The sequence below is a fragment of the Apostichopus japonicus genome, chromosome 19 (genome assembly GCF_037975245.1).
Source record: "Apostichopus japonicus isolate 1M-3 chromosome 19, ASM3797524v1, whole genome shotgun sequence".
NCBI lineage: Eukaryota > Metazoa > Echinodermata > Holothuroidea > Aspidochirotida > Stichopodidae > Apostichopus > Apostichopus japonicus.
Genome location: NC_092579.1, coordinates 22,208,132 through 22,228,264, shown reverse-complemented (window position 1 = coordinate 22,228,264; position 20,133 = coordinate 22,208,132). Strand labels below are relative to the sequence as shown.

Below are 20,133 nucleotides of genomic sequence, written 5' to 3'. Positions count from 1 at the left end.
TATATATATATATATATGAGAGAGACATATATATATGTATGTATATATATATATATATATATATGAGAGAGACATATATATATATGTATGTATATATATATATATATATATATATATGAGAGAGACATATATATGCTGCCGGATTGTCACCATGGTCAGATATCACTATGAATACACCACTGCCATTTATAAGCTATATAGACACATGCACAGATATGAGAGGAAGATGGAGAGGACCATCGGACGGGCAGCGAGATTGATGATGCATCGGGGCTCGATAATAAAGTATCCAGAGGAGAATGTTAGAAATAGCCTTAGATATTCATTGAAGGGGCAGGCACTGGAGTATTTCTTCAGCTATCAAGGCAATCCCAAAAGATTTGAAAAGGCAACAAGATAAATTTGTTATTTTCAGGGTAAGACGAAAGATTCAGGGCTTCTCTTGTAAATCCATACATCTGAGATCTTCTAGGCTTCCCAGGAAGCTGCAATGTTACCTGTTTTCCTGGCTCAAATGTTGCTTTACTTTGGGACGACAAGTTAATAATCATGCAGATAGTTATGAGGGTACCACCCACTACTCGATTAAAGGGGTACGGCAGTTGTTGCTTTCAGTAACGAATCATGAGCTTTAAGGGCATTATGGCATATGGAGAGGGGGCACCAAAGGCATGCTGAAAGTTACTCTGAGCTCTGGAGTGCATGGGAGGACCATCTCTCAAGAGCTGCTGAGAGAAGAAACCATCCCAAAGTAAACTCCATTTCAGTCGACAGATCGGAGTGTCTCTTCAAAATGGAACAGAAAAAGCGGAAGCACAAACAATGAATGAAGACGGATTTGTTGTTGTTGCTGTTGTTGTATAAAGACTGCAGGGATATTTGGTGCGTTTGATGTCACTGTTATATACAATTACGACATAAAATGGAGAAGAGAAGAAGAGATTGTCTAGACCTACCATGGAAGGAAAGAGTCACTGCTTACCTGCAGAATCAAGAAAGGATATATAAAGAACTCTGCCCGGCAGGTCTACTGGTTACAATTGATTAATATCACAAAGCAGACAGATATATAAAATCAACAACCACACATGGGCAGTAAAGAGAGGAAAGAAAGAATGAAAATGAAGAGAGGGAAAGTTGATGGGAGGGGGAAGGGTAGGGGGTGGGTCAGGGTAGGGGATGGGGAAGGGTAAGTTATCTATATTTGTACACACTAGGAAATATGCATTAGAAGTATATATATAAATAGCCAGGACAAATTGATGGGTCTGACAAAGGGACGGGAGGAGGTGGAAGGGGAGGGTAAGTTATCTAACACTGTGCACACAAGGATATTTATGAACTTGAGGGTCAAATTACAGAGCTAAATCAAACGGGTATAATTTTCTATCAAATGATCTAAATCCCCGGTTTTCAAAGTGGATCGGGTTCGTGATCCTCTTTGAGGTTTGCCCTAAAAAACGACGGAAAAAGTTGTAATTGCTAATATTTGTGTGGCAAAAGATGGAAAAATCTTTCACAAGATACTTCAAAGCTATAATACCATTTTTGGACCTCTAGAGGCACCCTTAAAAAAATACAAAAACTTCTCATTTGGGAAATGCGAAGGGAGGGATACCTCCTTCCAGAGAAACCACCCCCCCTCCCCCCCCCCCGAGCACACCATTCACTACAGAAGGGTCACCAAGATGATGAAAAGGTACTTATTGGGATCACCACCAAATAGTTTGAATATCAGGGATTTAAATTATGCGTACTTCGATCCTCCATCGGCAGGTTTTGAAATGCTTTTTCAGAAGAGAAATTGCGGTTTATTGTCGACAAGAATGTAAGCTGCGATATGGTTTTGATTAAAGTGCCAATAAATTACTGAATCGAACAAAAACTGTAACCGAGAAAATCAAGATCAAGTTAAAGTTAAGACTGTCTGAAAAACAGGGGCATGGGAATCCAAATAAAAAAAACAAATTTTAAATGGCATCGATAAAGACTATGTGATGTCGGGAAACAATTACTCGACCTTTTGAATGAAATCAACGATAGAAAGTAGGAACTAGTTACACAGATCAAAATAGGGTCTGTTTCAGCAGGATCTCTGCCCAAAGAGTAGCATGAAATAAACCCACAATTTAGTTTGATAATCAGGTGAAGTAATATATAGTAAACCCTCACTGTTTCTATGCAACTAATATCAATGCAATTTAATTTTTCAAGATGGTAAGAATTATTACCAAAAGAAAACAAAACAACAACAAACCCCGCCCAACCCTCCCCCCCCCCAAAAAAAAAAACCCATCACATAACAACACACACTAACAAAAAAACAGAGGTGAAAGGACTAGAATCAAAATCTGATGACTTGGGGGGGGGGGTGGACTGTCGTTAGTTATGAAAATGTACCTTCCAAATATAAACAAGGCCAGATGTGATCCTATAAACTGATATTTCCAAGTCCCTGACATTTTATTGCCAAACGATTTCCTGTTTACCCTTTACTTTGAAAGAGATACTCTCTCTCCATTCTGATCAATTATAGTGTCACGTTCTATGAAATCAATTGATATTCCATATAACATCGGGGACCTTTTGCTGTTACTACAAATAACGCCAACAAACGTTAACAGAAAGGAGTTGCTATGGCCGGGTTTAACCTTCTATACACGCACGCACACCTACGTACGCACACGCACACCACAACACACACACAGGAAGGGAAGAGAACAAACAGTATTGGGCTGCTACACTGTAAAGTAAATTTCTGAAACATTCTTAGAAATGCTATAATCTTTCAATTAGCATGAGTGATCTGTAATCCCTTTGTGTTGCTTTACTGGGGTAATTGAAACCCTTCGAATACTTTATCCTTTGATATCATCCTTGTTAGATTCAATTAAGACTCGAGTATAACCTTCATGTTAACTCTATAAGGAAGGGTTTGACTGCTAATGGTTCTTTATTAATTTCAAGTATATAAATATATATAAATACAGCCTATCAGATATTCTTGGAAATCAAGATAATAAAAAAATAAAAAAACTCTTTTATGTTTTTATCATATCGTAAAAGCTGCAGGTGGTTTTAACCACTATTATATATTATTAATCAACCCACAAGCTACAAGTATCTTTCTTTTGCTTTTATGACTTGCTTTAGAATTGGGGCAGGAAATAATTAATGAATGGTACATTTAAATTTGAAAGCCTTCCCAAATTGATAAAACAGCCTTCACACAAAAAAGACACAATGTGATAAATCTAAAAGGATTTCAATAGAGCTGTATATATAAATATATATACATATATCTATATATATATCTATATATATATATATATATATATATATATATATATCTATATATATATATTTATATATATATATATATATATATATATACATATATATATATATATATATATATATATATATATATAAAATGAAAATAGGCAATAATACATTTGCTATTGTTCCCCTTTTTACAAACGGGTAAGTAACTAACGTACACAAACACCCACACACACACGCGCAAGAATCATATTAATTCACAAAATGACTTCGACTAGTGAGATGATTCATAAAAACAAATCTATATTTAAATCAAATATGACACTGGTAAACTCAGAGTGGTGGAAGGATCCTACTGTAACATTCACAATTCCATTTCCTGTTTAAAAGAAAACATTTCAAATGTGTTTGCAAATGTCAGAAAGAAACACAAACAACGTGGGTGACTTCGCAAACGAAAACTCTTCAGGACATCAGAATGTGGTCTATGCAATCAAAACCATTTATACTTCACTTTTCAGTTTAAATGAACCTTCTTGTGTTTTATTATACGTAATAATGGGTAACACTTCTTCTTTTTCTTCTGCCACTCAAAATTTGAAATAAAATGCAATTTCTTTCCATCCCCCCCCCAATATTATTTAGACTGAATCTACTCTACGTTAGAGAAATATAAGGGGTACAGAATTATATGGATCTTCAAATTTTTGGAAGTCTATCATATTTTTTACTTTGAATTTTTTAAAATATATATATATAATTTATATTTATTTATTATGTGTGTATATAAATATATGTTTTTAAACATGATGAAAATGGGGGAGATCTCGTTGAAGTATTTCACTATAGTGCATACATAAATCATAATATGTAAGTTTTAGAAGCCTGACAATAAACTTTTGCTCAGAACTCACAGCCCCAGATGTGTAGGATGGCGTTTGCTATTTATAAACCCACCTACAATATGGCGTCAATTTTTCTTTTCCTTTCTTTTTTATGTTATAAAATGAAAGGAGAGCAATGAGCGTGGACTATCTTCTCTTCATAGGTTGATTAGTACTGTACCCTGACAAAAGTTATCGCATGCATAAAACGCCTTCTTAATTACTGTCAGCTTTCTGAGAAACCAACCTCCCTGATGTATTTAACGAAGGTCGGTGTAATTAGGTTTCTTTGTTGCTAGAATATCGTGCCATATTTAACCCTTCACTTTTCTTTTTTTGGCAACACATTGAAGTTGATGTGAAAGCTAGTGAGCGGTGGGGCTTCAGCTGACATTTAGTCGCTAGCGTAGGGGATAAACTTGAAAGGGTGGATGGAGGAAAAGAAAGGGACGTGTTTGATCTGAAATTTGAAAATTTTGAATGAAATAATGTAATAATGTTAAACGTGACTACATAGTGGAAGGGAAAAGTTGATGGGTGTGTCTTTTACACATTATACAAATTAAGAAATGCCAAAACAACTTTTTTCCAATTCCAAAAAAGAAAAAACTCCTTCTCGCAAGGTGCTTCAGTCAACCACTACTGGTCATCTCTACAGTTAATTTGTACTGTTAACAACCAGTTACTGCCACTATGAAGGTCGAAACATATTTGGTTCAGGGGAGAGGAAGAGGGGGGGAGGAGGGAGGGTGAGGGGTGGGAGTTGGGAATAAGTAATGAGTGAAGCTAGCTATAAAAAACACACAACCTATATTCATAAAATACATCACCACGCACACCAGAGGTCACATTTGTAAATGAAAACCGAACTGTTATGATAATCCATACATGAAGTAAAAGTGATAAATTCTGACTAAGCTCCACTTTATTAGTTAGGCAATTAGACACAACGGCTAAAAATAGTTGTAAGGATGTATCCTATAGAAAGTGCATTTCCAATTGTCTGTGAACTAGAAGAACATGCACACTTTCTACCCACACACACACATATCATATATATGGATCTATATATATGTAGATTGATATATATATATAGATATGTATATTTATCCTTCATCAACAGTAACATTTCCTATGTAGATGTGAGAGTGCGGGGGATGTGTGTACTTGAGTGTCCAGCTCCGCCAACACATTTAATAATCACGGTATACCTTCAAAAAGGGTTTTTAACTATTTACTGTTCTAATAATAACATACAACTGAACAGCACAACCTCAGATAACATTTGATATATTTTGTTATTGTATCCTTTGTTCAGAACAAACCTATCCAGTACCTGATTGATACTTAACAGTCATCAAATGATGGCATGAGGCATACATTTCTTAAAGAAAAGAGAAAGTTCGTGCAGCATATCTAAACTTAAGAACACAAGGAGAATCTGACCAAGTGTTTGAAAGTAAAACCTGTTGCTTCTACTAAACTCAAAAAAAGATGTAATTTAATACTGTATCTTCTTGCATAGAGTAAGAACTGGACTATCTGAACCTATTTTATTAGTAACTGGGATTATCTTGACCAGTAAATCCAGCCATTCTTAATTTCATGATACTGCACATAAATTAATAACGCCCACTTCAATAGTACTTCAAATCCTCTTAAAAGTTACAACATGTGTTGTCACAGCAAACAAGCAAGCACCTGGCATTCAATATATGTACAGCATTTCTCCATACAGAGGGCTACGACTGTGACACTATGTTACTGTGATGTATTCCACATCATGAGAGACCCACACACATATATATGTGTGTATATGTATATTTATATGTATGTATATATTTATACTTTAATATCTGTCTACATATTTATGTGTGTGTGTGTGTCACTTTTGGCCACACTGCCGAACAATGGTGATGGATTAATCTTAAAATCCTTCTTAATACCTCAATGAATAAACATCAAACGATATTTTCTGAAAACACTTTATTTGGAACGATGCAATATTTCACTCATGTAATTATATACAAAATGGACAGAAAAAAAAAAAAAACTACCACCATCACATAACCAGCCAAAATATTAAACCTTCATCATCAGAAACGATTGTTAACATAATTTGTTTTCTGAAAAAGTTTCATTGTTCGTGGCATATAATTACTTCAGCCTTGTATAGGGTAATAATATATTAAGGCGTGTTAATTAGGTCAAAGAGATTAGATCTCAACTATTCTTGGAATTAGCGTGAGGAGGCAGTTTACTTCATTGTCAGTAAGTATGGATTTGTTTACATAGGCAGAAATAACGAGAACGGAGAGAGTAAACAAAGAGCTGCAGGGCTGAAACCTTAGACAACATCAGTCATATTGTGATATGTTTAGCAAATGTTTGATGACCTATGATAATGAAAGCCCCCCCCCCCCCCCCCCGAAAAAAAAAAATTGAAAAAAAGATGTGCATAAATATTAAGCTTGGTATTTATAATCTCAATGAGCTATATTCCCCCTCCCCCACATGGTACATTTTTCGTTAATTCCTGTTTCCTTTCATTTCTAACCTAGTTATATCCAATTCATGGCAATATTTTGCTTACGTGTTGAAAATTTTCATTTCAAAGGGGATGTTCCCGTGGCCAACGATAATTGATTAGCAAGGTTGCTTCGAATTTTATGTCCGAACCATATCCTGATCATAGCTTTCGGTCGTGTGGCAAGAGGAATATATGATTTTATTTTTAATTTGCGTTGCTTCTTTGGTACATGCATCTGGCAACAGACAGGGCAATCGAGTTGGAAATAATTTTTTTTTTTAAATTCTTTTTATATAATATTTTAATCTTTTTATCCACAGAGTGATGAAAAAAGATTTCTACAAAAGAGTCCCAAATGTAAATCAAATTACGAGGGGTAGATCAACCAGAAGAGTATAACAGCAGGTAACAAACACTTGGAATGTTACCGTACGTGCGAACCGTTGATGACATCACAATCCAGTGCCACATACCTTGGATCCAGTTTAGCATTCGATCGACCTAACTTCGAGTCAGAGACGATCAGATCGTTAAGAGAGTTGTTTTCAACTACTGTCAAACATTTGGAATATTGTTTATCAATCAAAATATTTCAGGATGTTTTACAACGCCTGTCCACGGCAATATCCCTTTCAAAGTGTTCTTTATTTAAATGCGGCTTGAAGCAACTGTGCCAGTTTGAGGTATAAATTTCTACAAAAAAAACACAAAAAAACCCACACATTTTCCCTAAATTATGCATTAACGAAACCAATGGAGCAAAAGAAAACTGACTGTAGAATATCACAGGCCTCTCAAATTATATAAAGTCCTTTTTTTTTAATGCCTGCCTATTGATAATCTTTCTCTTATCTCTTCTTTGTCACTGGAGCCTGCCATTTCTCAGAAAAACCAGGGATAGCCAGATGAAATTTGAGCCAAAAGTTTCGACTCAAGACGCACAAGTCTTGCAGAGGGCATTACTTAAAAGTATTCCTGCCAGAGGAGGGACATTTTATATCAAAAATGTAATTACTGGGATTACGAGGTACTTACAGGGAGATAAGTAACGATATTCAAGAAGTAACAGTCTTGAATTTTTCATATACTATCATAACACGGCCGGGCGGCGTTTAATCAAGCTCAAATGGTAACTTTCGCCCGCCCACCGGTAACATATGTATGAGGGTTAAATTTGACTCAAATTTTAATGGCTTAAAGTGTGACCCTTTTAGTTTTGTGAGAGAAAAATTTTTTTTCACCATGAACATCATTTACAGACTGTCTGGGCAATGGTGCATCTATATTCAAATGAGAAAATTTTCCAATTTTTGTTTCTCACAACAACCAAAAATTCATGAAATTGCAGTGAGAATATAACAGTGAAAAGAGATACAAAAGTGTCACTGCAAATCTGACCACTTCTATCGGACTCTCTGGTGTATTGATGAGGGACAATTTATTGTCTTTCTTGGGATATTACAGTGGCCGACGAGGTGACACTTTTTTCGGAAGAGAAAAATATTCCACACTGTTCGTGGAAAATCCCATTTTGATAGCTTGTCTAAAACTCAAGATGTGGTTGATTGAACCATGGAGCTATATAGCTCCATGATTGAACGGAACTGATTTTGAGTGGATACACACTCCATTCAATCCCTGAAGTAGAGCACAGTGGGTGGTCTGTCATGTCATAATGGTTCTTGGAAAGATCTACTTTCCTAGTATACCTGTCTTGTTGATCGATCATTGCAGCTTTGAAACAATTGGAATGTTTGCTTAATAGCTTGTAATGGTTCTCTGTATTAAGAATTTCATAAACATATTTGATTGTGTTTTAAATTGTTCACCTTCGTCTGTGAAATAAAGGCAACAGTTAAATATTATAGAAGAAACAGAAAAAGAAAACGAAAAAGAAAACAGAAAAATACAATTAAGTTTGTTGTGAAGACATTCACTCTGCTGTGACCAGAGGCATTTTGCCACACAACTGCTACTAGGATGTGGTTCTGATCTAAAGATGCAGAAAATTTCTGGCCTTTTCATTAATCAAGCATCCTTGGCTAGCAGAATATCCCTCTCAAGCCTCATCGTGGTTTAAACAATACTTTTTTCCGTTACTATTGTGTAGTAAATAATCACACAATCACGACGAGGTCCTTTTTTCGCCAAAATCTTTGGTACATTCACAGAGATCGAATGAACGTACTATTGCGACCAAAACAAAGGTGCCCAGTTCTTTGTTATGGCTATAGGTCGAGATTACAAACATTAAAGGTGAGAAATTGGCAGTTTATGTCGCTAAATCGGCAGTATATATTGCTAAAAGCGATGATGCCAGACAACATATTTTCTACGTACGTTGTTTTTTCCGTAAATGTATTTCTCATCGTTACTGTGCTGCTTTTCCGTTTTTACTATCCCTATCTTAATTACTATCGGCTCTAAATCGAACTTCGGAAAAGGGAAGGCTGTGACGTCACCCAAACTCCAGCATACGATATTGTTGGATTCCGCTGAGACGACATAACATCTTTAATCAGACGCGTGCTTTCATCTCAGTGGGTAGTTGTAACATTGTTAGATCAAATAAAATAGCCTACTGGACTGTCACACCAATACTACGTATCATAAAGTCAACGTCACAGCAGCCTTTTAAGATTTGGTCAGAACTTTTAAGAAAAGTTTCTGAGTATGATTACTCAACATAATGTTCCAATTCATGGCCAAAACTGATAAACACGTCTAGCTTTCTCTGCCACCGATGTGATGGTCAATGAATCATTGATGAGTAGGTGACAAAATTGTATCGATGATCAACGTTTTGTTGCCTGGGCACTTCATCCACTGTAGCATTTAACATATTATATACAAAAGGCAAACTTGAAAAGTGCAAAGTATTTTATTTCTACTCTTCCACCTTTAATATCTAATAACATCGACAGAGGGTATCAAAAGGGTACCCCAAGAAGCGGCTCAATACAGCAATCATAGTAGTCCCACGTCACACAGGAGAACCATTTCCCTTGCACCATGTTTTTCGTTAATTCCCTCCTAAAAAAAATTATTCCAAGATGTATGTATCAAGCAGTATTTTTGAAATATTACCGTATTGACAATAGCCACGTAATAACTGCTTCCTGAGAAATACTAAATCGCCAGACCAGCCAAGACAGTCGGAAAAAATATCTAATTTATCAGGCATTTTTGGCTTGCCATACACATCCAAATATGGAAATCCTGATATCACTATCAACCCTATTATCCATTAAATTTCCTCTCATCCAAAATGGTTGCAATTAGCCAACTGGTGATTAGTATTCCACATGTGATATCCATGGCAATTTGGCGATTAATGGACCGAAAGTTCGCCTCACTACCACTGGGCTTGAAGTTCTTGAACAAAAACCCAATACTTCCTTCTGCTGTATCCCTTGGAAAATGAAAAACACTGCCATTATGCCCTTTAATTTAAAGGGAAATATTGCATTGCATCTGTTTTTTTAGCATTCCAATGTTGTCTACATACATATACATACATATATATTGTTATTAGTGAGAGAGGGACTAAGGTGATAGAATTTTGACTCGGCGAACCCTAATTAAAGAGTAACTAACGTTTTTGTAGCAATTGACAATTTTGTTCTCCCAAACAATTATGCATTCAAACCGCACCTTTCTCGTTCATACTTTAAACTCAACCAATGAAATCATCTCTATCACGTGATGTTCTGTACGTCTATATCGCACACAGTATAGTATAGTAGAATGTACGTACAGTATTATAGTACATTATAGTACATTATAGACAATGGGTAAGGGACTATTAGCCAATCAAATCACAGGAAATTTGTAAAAGCATCATTTTAAGCTATTTTTAGCTTGAAATTCTCTGTATTGGATGCATTAACTCTGAACTGTGTGCTGTTGATTCTTACGATTTACTTCCAAAAGGTGTTTTGTTATGTTTTGCGTATGACTACTTGTTAACGTGTGAGTTTGTGGTTTGTTTCTCAAGAGAAAGAAAAAAGATTGCATTCGTCGGACGCAGAATAGCTGGATTCGTAACAACTGTCGTACCTGTACAATTAAACCTCCGGGCTTGCTCTGACTGAATCATATTATCCGATTTGTATGAGAAAAGAGAAATTATCAAATCTCTCCATGTGCAGTGAAAAAAAATGGAAGTTGAAGATGTATGCGAAGGATGCTCGGCTGAAGTAGGAAAATTATTTGTTTTCCACGAATAAATGCAAAAAAAGCAAGAACAAAATGATACGACTCTTAATAGGAGTGTTTAGTGTCCAGTTCATACTACTAGAATCAACAGTCGCAAAATGTGCAATTCTATTGCTGGGCGAAAATTGCTATACAAATTTGGTCAATTATTGTGTAGCATTTTTTTGCTACGCCAAAAAGAGGGCACTAGATCGAACACTGACCATTAGTGTAATACTAACGGCAGTTTGTGTGGTAGTCATTCATAGTGAATGAAACTAATTAATCATGGCAAATGCAAGGTGCATAAATACAATAAATGATAGACTATAGACCTACACTGTAGTCGTAAAGCATTCTAGGCCTTCGGTATATTCCGAAAAATTTCTCTAAATAGGTTAAAGCTACAGTACACGTCAACATGTTGTTGAAATTTTAATAATCCGTGTCCCTGACTCTCCGTCACATACGAAACAGACGTGATTGACAAACACGTTAATGAGGTTGTGTTTTTCCCCCGTAAACCGATGGTTTTACTCACGATTTCTTTGTTTATATTACAAAACTTTGTAAAAGTTCAGTTTCATTTTACGCTTTTAAAGGGTTTAATTTTGAACTGTAAAGGCGGTATTAAAGACTTTCAACTCGATATGCATAACGTTGTATAACGTTCATATAGGACTACATAATGCACTGTACTGTGTGTATGGGATGGTGAGTAATCCAGGCGACCCGGCGTGACCTTTCTGCATGAAATGCATATGCAATGGTAAAGAACAATCACAGGCGTGCGTGGCTTATGGTCGGTTAATTGGCCATATTTCTGACGAAAATGTTCATCCTTTTCCCCAGAATTTTGTAAGCTTTGAGGCGTTTCTCCTGCAAAATATGTTTGGGACATGTTTGGAGTAGCGTAAGGATCACAATTAATGGTATGTATGTGTCACTTTGGGATGAGATTTAAATGGAGATATTACCCTTGATCTTATATATGTGTCATTAGCATACCTCTCACATTGCAATTGTATTAAATATTAATTAATTAATAAAACATACAATCGAGACTACAGACTGTTCTTCTCTGCTTAAATATAATCTTTCAGACAAAGAAAATTGATATTATGCAATAATGTGTTGTGACACCATGACGTCGGCTAATTAACAAGATATTTGGTATTTTGTGTTTATAATTTAACCTCATGATACCTTGGCAAAAAAAGAAGCTCCTTTACATAGGTATGGAATAGGAAAGGTCATACGTTAAACTCTAGAAAGGTATTATAATGGCAACCCTTAATATGGAGAAAAACAGGAGTTCCCCCTCCCCCCTTCCCCTTTATTGTTGATGGGGATGTAGTCATCACTAAATGGTTCAACATTCAAACTATTTTCCTTGAACTCTAAAAACTGCCTTTTTGAAATGTGTCAAAGGTTGAAACCTCAAACATGATGTTGTGGTCAGCTTCTGATTTGTGGGAGAGTTTTCATGAAGGTACTACCTCTGGCAAAGAATTTTACAAGATGCAGAAATCATCTATAAAGAGCACAAAAGCCACAAAAATGTAAACAATTATGCACAAAAGAACAGCCACCTTTTGTGGGCAGCCTTGGCAAATGTCCACCCAGATAATTATTGTCTGGATCTCAATTTGAAAACCAAATTTGCAAATGCTGGAGCAGAAATGTCACAAACAGTGATTTGAGGTGGGGAAGTGGGGTGGGGAAAGGGGGAGGTAAGAGACAAGAATAACTATGCCACATAACGTCTATCCTATCATAGACTTTGATATGATAGCTAGTGGTGCAAAGGAATGATGTTACTTTATGTGATTATTTGCACGGTTCTGACAAATTCTTGAAAATAAACGTCATTTTTCCATGACAAAATTCCATGACTGTTTTGCAAAGAACATGTAAGAACTTTTAGTTTGGGAAAATTTTCAGGTGGAAAAAAAGTAGAGACAATGTATGGAAAATCGTTCCATTTACCGTGATATTTTACATTGAACTATTTTCCATGACTTTTCTAGGGCCAGAAATGAAATTTTCAAGTTTTCCATGACTTTTCCTGGATTATCCATGACCACAACACAAGTTTATTCTTGGGATGTGCAATTAGACAATGGCTGTCTTTTTTTTTATCAGGAGTCTCAATTAATCTCACTTAATTGACAGATATCCTTCCATTTGTAAGATAGGAAACCAGAGGTTTGTAGAGAAATGTAAAGCTTTAATTACTGCAGGCCTGTGATATGCACGTACACGACCGTAACAAGTTTCCACAAAAGCCACACGGCATATATGTAGATCTACGGAAAGTTCCACTGCCTGATAAAAAATACCGTTTAATAAAAATGCACTCAGATTAAACCAAGCAGAACTCTTCAGGACTGAAAAGTAATCAACTTTTCAAACAAGATAAAACTTGTGAAAACTCTACATTTCCTCCAGAATTCAGTACATCACATTGATTTTTTTCTTCTTTTCTTTTTTTAACTCCGCAGAATAAATTCAATACCAGTAAACCGTGCTGCCATGGCAACTATATATCCCTTAAGCATTCTACCGGTGTGGCATTTGCAAACTCACAGACAACTTTCCAAGAAATGATACCTTATCCATAAAAAAAAATTTTTACCACACATTATTAAGCAGTGGAAAGGGAGTTGCAGAATCTCTATACACAGTTGAAAAATACTGTGCAGTCTTTTTGCACGCTGCCACTCCAGCACAGTTCAATGTAATACCTCTATCAGGTCTTGGCAATGTGCCAAAATAATTGTTACATTGGAAAAGTGGGAGAGGGGAGAAGGAGGGTGGAGGATGAGGGGGAGGGAAGGTGAGGGGAGGGAAGGGTGAATGAGATGAGGCAAGAGGCAAGGAGTTAGTGGACGAGGAATGGAGAAAAGACAGGAAAGAAAATAAACATGAGCAAAGACTTGCTGACTTTGATGGAATTAAAGAGCTGCAAAAGTTTATTATTATTACTAGACTGCCAAACTGCTTACGTCACAGGATAACAACTGGGGGGAGAAATGCTCAACAAATGCTTAGGTACAAAGAAAAAACAGGAGAGGGAAACAATTGGGCCGTACAAGCATTTTAAGCGTTAAGCTTTATATAGGTGCTACTGATACCACACGTTAGTGTAATAGCCTAACGAATCCTATCAGCAAGAACATCAGCTATGATTTTGATGGGGGCAAAAAATGTTCTATTTAATAATGGACTTTTTCCATAAGAGATGATACCTCAAAAGTTCAGAAAAGAAAGGCAATTATTTATTGCAAGTGTTCCTGTGGGATACTCTCTGCTCCTTGAGAGTGATCCCACTTTCTAAATATGTTTTTGTTTTGGGCAGGGTAGTCATGAACTGTTCCCCCCCCCCCCCCATTCTAACATGGATGCACCCTAGCTGCATATACAGCAGTTCACTTGACCACAATCTGGCAGACCGTACGGGGTGGTTCATAAAGGAAAGACAATGAAGGTGGAAACCAAATTTCCACCGGGAGAAATGAAATAAGGGGCACCAGAAAGCCAAAAGGCTTAGTGATTGCAGACTCCTTGCCCAAAGAAAGTTTTTTTTTCAAGTACTGTGGTTTCAAATTGACACGTTTTATGTTTCCATGGTGAAGTTATTGTGTTTACACTTTAGGTATAGAATGTTTTAAGATCCATGGGCATTTATACTATTAATTTTTGTGAACCATGAATCATCAAAGTATTACCTCTGAGATATCACGTTTACAAGGCTTCCACAGTTTGACCTCTGATCTTCACCATTTATAATTAGGGTCGTTATACTCACGACAGGTCTTTATTATTAGCTCATCAAATGGAATGATCTATCTTAACATGGTCATAAATGGCCTGATTCTGGCATTCAATTTTGCGCATTACACGCCAAATATATCGTGTTTACAAGGTTTTCACCATTTGACCTTGGTGTCCTCAAATGACCTTTGACCTCTACCAATGCAACATGGTTCTTCTACTCAATATGGGGCCACTACACAACAAGTATGAGATTCATCAAATTTTCCTTCTTAAGATATCTGTTTATAGGGTGTTTGGTTTGACCTCTGGTGACCCCCAATGACCTTTAACCTCTACCAAATACAACATATTTCTTGTACTCAATATGGAGGGGTGGATGCAAGAGACACGGTTAATGGGTGGTATTAGATGCTAAGGGGTGCAAGAGATGCTAAGGGGTGCAAGAGACGCAAAGTGGGTGCAAGGGACACACAAAAGGGTGCAAAAGATGCTATTGAATTGGTGCATGAGACCCTAAGGGGTGCTGCATGAGACACTACAATTTGCGAGAGACGCAAAGATATGCATGAGACGCTATTAACAGGGTGGGTGAGACACTGAGGGAAGCATCCGACGTTATTTAAGGGGTGCATGAGACACTGTCCAAGGGGTACATGATGATGCTACAGGGGTGCATGGGACACTCTATTAGAGGGATGCATGTGTGTCAAAGGGGTGCATGAGATGCTAGCAAGTCCCCGGGATGCTTTGGGTATTGCATTACTGTAATATTTACTCAACTGAATATGTAGATCACAATCAGATAAATCATACGAAATTAAGCAGCAAAATATCAATATTTGCTGATATTTAGCCATTGTCACCTTCAACAAGCAGTGCATTGAGCTTTAGTCAAGCTCTTTTCCCTTTAATTCGGCTTCATTCACAGAACTTTGCAACTAGCAAGCCAGACTCCATTGTGACGTGATCAATGCAATAATTATTAGTTCTGCATTTCCTCGATATTTCTAAAGATCACAGTTTTATCTCTGCTCTTAAAACAAACAATTTAAGTGGATACTTGAAACTGAAACCATTATTTGCTCTTTAAAATCATTCCTTGTAATGTATATAATACCAGGTCCCACAATAGAATATAAAATAATGCAGGGTATATTTATATACAGACGACACTCATTCATACCTGAGGCGCCTTAATTTGATGAAAGGGGTACAAGAATGAAACTATCCATTACAGCATGTTTTCCTACTAACTTGGAGTACTTAAACAATGAACTTAATAAAACAGACTTTACAATCTGTTTCCAGCTACTGCAAATAAAGAAGAATATAAGCAGTTTTAACTACATGAAAATAAAGAATTTCTGTTATTATAAACAATGAACTGTGAAAAGAAATATATATATATATATATATATATATATATATATATATATATATATATATATATATAGATATATATATATATAGATATATATATATTTATATATATATATATGTATATACATATATATATATATATATATATATATATATATATATATATGTATATGTATATATATATATATATATATATATATATATATATATATATATATATACACATATATATCTATGTATGTATGTATGTCAGCATACAAAACAGGGCTTTAAGATGATTTTACTGTCATTTTTGTACTGACACAAGCTCTCTATCTCTCTCGCTTCAGTTCTACTCCAGTGTTAAATTTGGCTGGATATGACCTTTTGGCGTATGATGTTATGAAAACATTCTGTTGTGGATCAGCAACAACTTGGTCGGAAAGTAATGCTTATAATATAATCTTTTCTCTCTCTTGCAAGATACTGAAACACTTTATCCCTCTGATCTTCCTAATCCTTATTCTAATCCCCCAAATTATCGGGGGCAAAGAAATATTGGCCAGTGCCTGGTCATTCATCAGACTTAACTGACAGAACGGGTTGAAGAGACCTTTGGCAGTTAGAATTGATTTTCGTCGTAAGCTAATTGTAAAAATGAAACTAGCAATCTAATCAACACATTCCTAACGGTCAAATAAAACAAGAAACAAACAGACAGACAAATAAACTAAAACAATTCTTAGAAATAGAAATCATTATAGAATTAAAAACGACAGCATATCAATATTAAACAATAGCCTGAGGGGTTTCAGTTCCCAGTAATAGTTGTCACAATACGAAGACAAATAAATCATCTCGCATTCTTGTCTTTTGTCTTGTTTTCTGGGGGTTTGTTGTTTTTCGAAAAAAAAAATGCACTTTGTGTTTGTGTTGAAAGACTGAAAGGAAAGAAGGTACTTGAAAAATACCAGAATCTTTTTAAATTGAGTCAAACACAACTGCAACAGGAAATTATGAAAAATTAGGCATAAACATTAAATTCTATATTCTCTGCACATCACACCACACACAACTTTTTCGTATTTTCTTCTAGTTGTACAGATATTACAACTGCCTGTTTCGTGATTGCCAAACCACCCGCAAGCGTCTAACGCAGATGCGAAAGAGGTTTTTCAACAATCAATTACTACTGAACGCCGTGCCCAGGTGTCCGATCCTTAATGTAAACAAGGCCAAAGTAGTCCTGCAGCCACTTTCAATTGTTGAATATCATGATCTGTTTATAAATTGTCACTTTCTCAAAAATTAGTAGAGATCCTACTTAAATATAAATTGAATGTAGTGTGTATTTCATTTTTCATATTTTTTACCAATAAATTTTGTGCCTTAATTCATCCTTTTAAGCATGAATTCATATATTTACATTGCTCCATCAAAGTCACAAGAAGTTACTTTTACACCATCCAGTTCACCCAGAAAGCATCAAGATTAAAGAGAAAAGTCAAGAAAATGTCTCTTTTTCAGATAAAGAGGGCAGCAAGACCTTAAAAGTGCTATTCAAAGATCAGTTCGCTGCAAAGTCGACGGCAAAGTCGACCACAAAGTCAGAGTATCCTGCACGCTAATGCAAAGACTTAAGAATGTAAGCTTCAAAAAAGTTAAGTGAAATGATGGCAGCATACTACAATTAAGTCATGGAATTGATAAAATTACATGCAAAAAAAAAAAAAAAAAATTGGGGGTTACATCTAGGGAATAATTTAAATGTACAAATCTTTTGTAGTAGTTCGGAAGGCTGAGAATTTAAAGATTCCTAGGTACAACCTCCCATATAAAAAAGAAAAGAAAAAAAGAGTGACATCTTCGGGAATAAATTAGTGTATAAGTCTTTGGAGTAGTTCGGAAGACTCATAACTTAAAATATTACCATTCCTATGTACAAAACCTGCTACAGCTACATCTTTGGACTGGTACAGCAAAGTATTTTTTGACATTTACTTTTTTCTATATGTGATACCAAGTCAAATATTCCTTGGAGAGGAACATTATTTGGTTAATTTTGAGTTGAAACTTCTAATTGTATCAATATGCTTTTTGCAATTGATACAAAAGATAAAAAACATTGTGAATAGGCAAGAAAAAAAAGTCTTAATCATACCGGAAAACTGACAAAGTAAACTTTCATTTTGTTTATTTCTTGCCATTTTACTTTCGTCTAATGTCATCATCCTATGAGAAATGTGAGTCACAATATTTTGTTAGCTGTTTAAACTGTATAATTTAAATGCTAAAATGAATAATCTGTGATGAGTGAACATGAATGAAAACATTTAACTTAGTTCATCAAGCAAACATCTCTGCACATTATAGAAACCACACCCGGAAGTATAATATTCATCGCAAACAGATGCCTAAACTATATTTCTGGTACAAGACAGCCCTCACTTAAATGCGATAATTGTCGCATTTTGCACGCCAGATAAATGATACCGACAGCTCTGTATAGAGTACACAACTTGACACTTAGGGTGGTAGAATGAGGAGGAAGGTTGAATGGAGCTGCTGGTGATCGGTCAACAGGGGAGGTCTGTGTCAAAGGTTACCAGGTCACTCTAGACACGTTAAAGCGAGTAGGCAGATGTTTTGGGGAGTGACGTAAAACATTGCACCCCGGCAGGGTTCCCAAACTCAAGATTCCCCTGATAGAAAATCTGTCATACGTGTAGACATTACCAATTCACAAGGGAAATGCCAAATACGATATTTACCCCCATTTTTGCGGTGAGTTCCCAGTAAAACGGCATCATACCCTGCAGCGTATCATTAGCTTTATCATTGTGAGGGCATTCACTGCAACACTAAACACGTATTGTACCGATTAAACAAAACTAAAGGATATATTAACACGCTAACAATGGGTGCCAATTTTAGATACATTGTTCTGTCCATCAAGGGTATTTCCTTTCTTCTTTTTTGTCATTTAAAAAAAAAAAAAAAAAAAAAATTGAGACGCACACACACAGTTCAAAGGTATCGAAAGCAGATTTTGACAAGCCTGTTTACATAAAATCTGATGATTCATATCTTTAATTGGAACCAATCCATTGTTTGTTTCATAGATGGTTTCGACAATAGCTACAGTAGCTGAGCGAACAGCTATGCGTGTCACCCTTTTTTAAAAATGTGTTTAATACATTTTGCAACGTTAGTCCAAGTAAACAACTGAACAGTTTGAAATTTTCCCAAATTTCTTGTTCAGATTGTCAGAAGGAACAATAAATCTGCGATATTTCCCAAATGGAATATGATTTTTCTATACTAGACAGACCAATATAAACGTTGTCTACTTTAAACAAATACTTCAGTGGGTATACAGCTTAAAACTAATTTTTTTTTAAAACAGACCAAATTCATTTGAATTTGAATTAAACAAACCATAAGGGAGGTGGAAAATTTTTGGGCCGACAACAGGCCCAAGTAATAACGCACGATAACAAAGTCACCGTGGATTGTTTTTCATGAGAATTTGGCGTTTTGGCTTGATTTAGGTCAATTATGTTAGGTTCGTGTCTACAAATGCTTAATTTTAACATCAGGTCTGGTCTTTTCACACTGTAGGAACTACAATATGCTACACTTTATCCTTACTTTACTCTCTTGCCAAATGAAAATGAAGGTTTTATTTGGTTCAAAGTTGACTTTTCACATTAAAATACAGTTCTTCGTGGAAAAACGGAAACAAACGAGGATGAATGAAAGCTTTTTAAACGTTTTTTTTTTTTTTGTCGTCCTTGATACGGGAAATGTCAGACACTTCTCACTTTCAACTACCGTGTACAACTCTCACTTTCAATTGGTTAAAAAAAGGGATGCTGATGAGAAGGGAAAAAAGAAAAGAAACAAAAAAAAAACTCAAGGTCTTCGACAAACACTAGGCGAGTCAGAGAGACATCATATGGATGAAATTTCACCTCAACTTTAATATAGAAGAGCCAAGCCTTTCTTATTTGCATATTTCCCAGAAACACTCCAATTTTAATATCTAGAATAGGTCAAGGAGATACATATATACATGATTCCCCCCTGTCACCCATCTCT

At 35.7% G+C, this 20,133-nt stretch overlaps 1 protein-coding gene across 4 annotated transcripts in view; it reads right to left on the bottom strand.

Annotated features, from left to right (window-relative positions):
• Nucleotides 1–20,133, bottom strand: part of LOC139959560 (protein CLEC16A-like) — a 95,828-nt gene that overhangs the window by 12,764 nt on the left and 62,931 nt on the right. Inside the window, exon 23 of one of the 4 annotated variants that reach the window (XM_071957277.1) lies at nt 957–982. The exons of the other annotated variants lie outside the window; for them this stretch is intronic. Coding sequence (XP_071813378.1) covers nt 972–982 — 11 coding nt within the window. The 3' untranslated portion in view covers nt 957–971. The remainder of the gene's footprint in view (nt 1–956; nt 983–20,133) is intronic. 4 annotated transcript variants of the gene reach the window in all.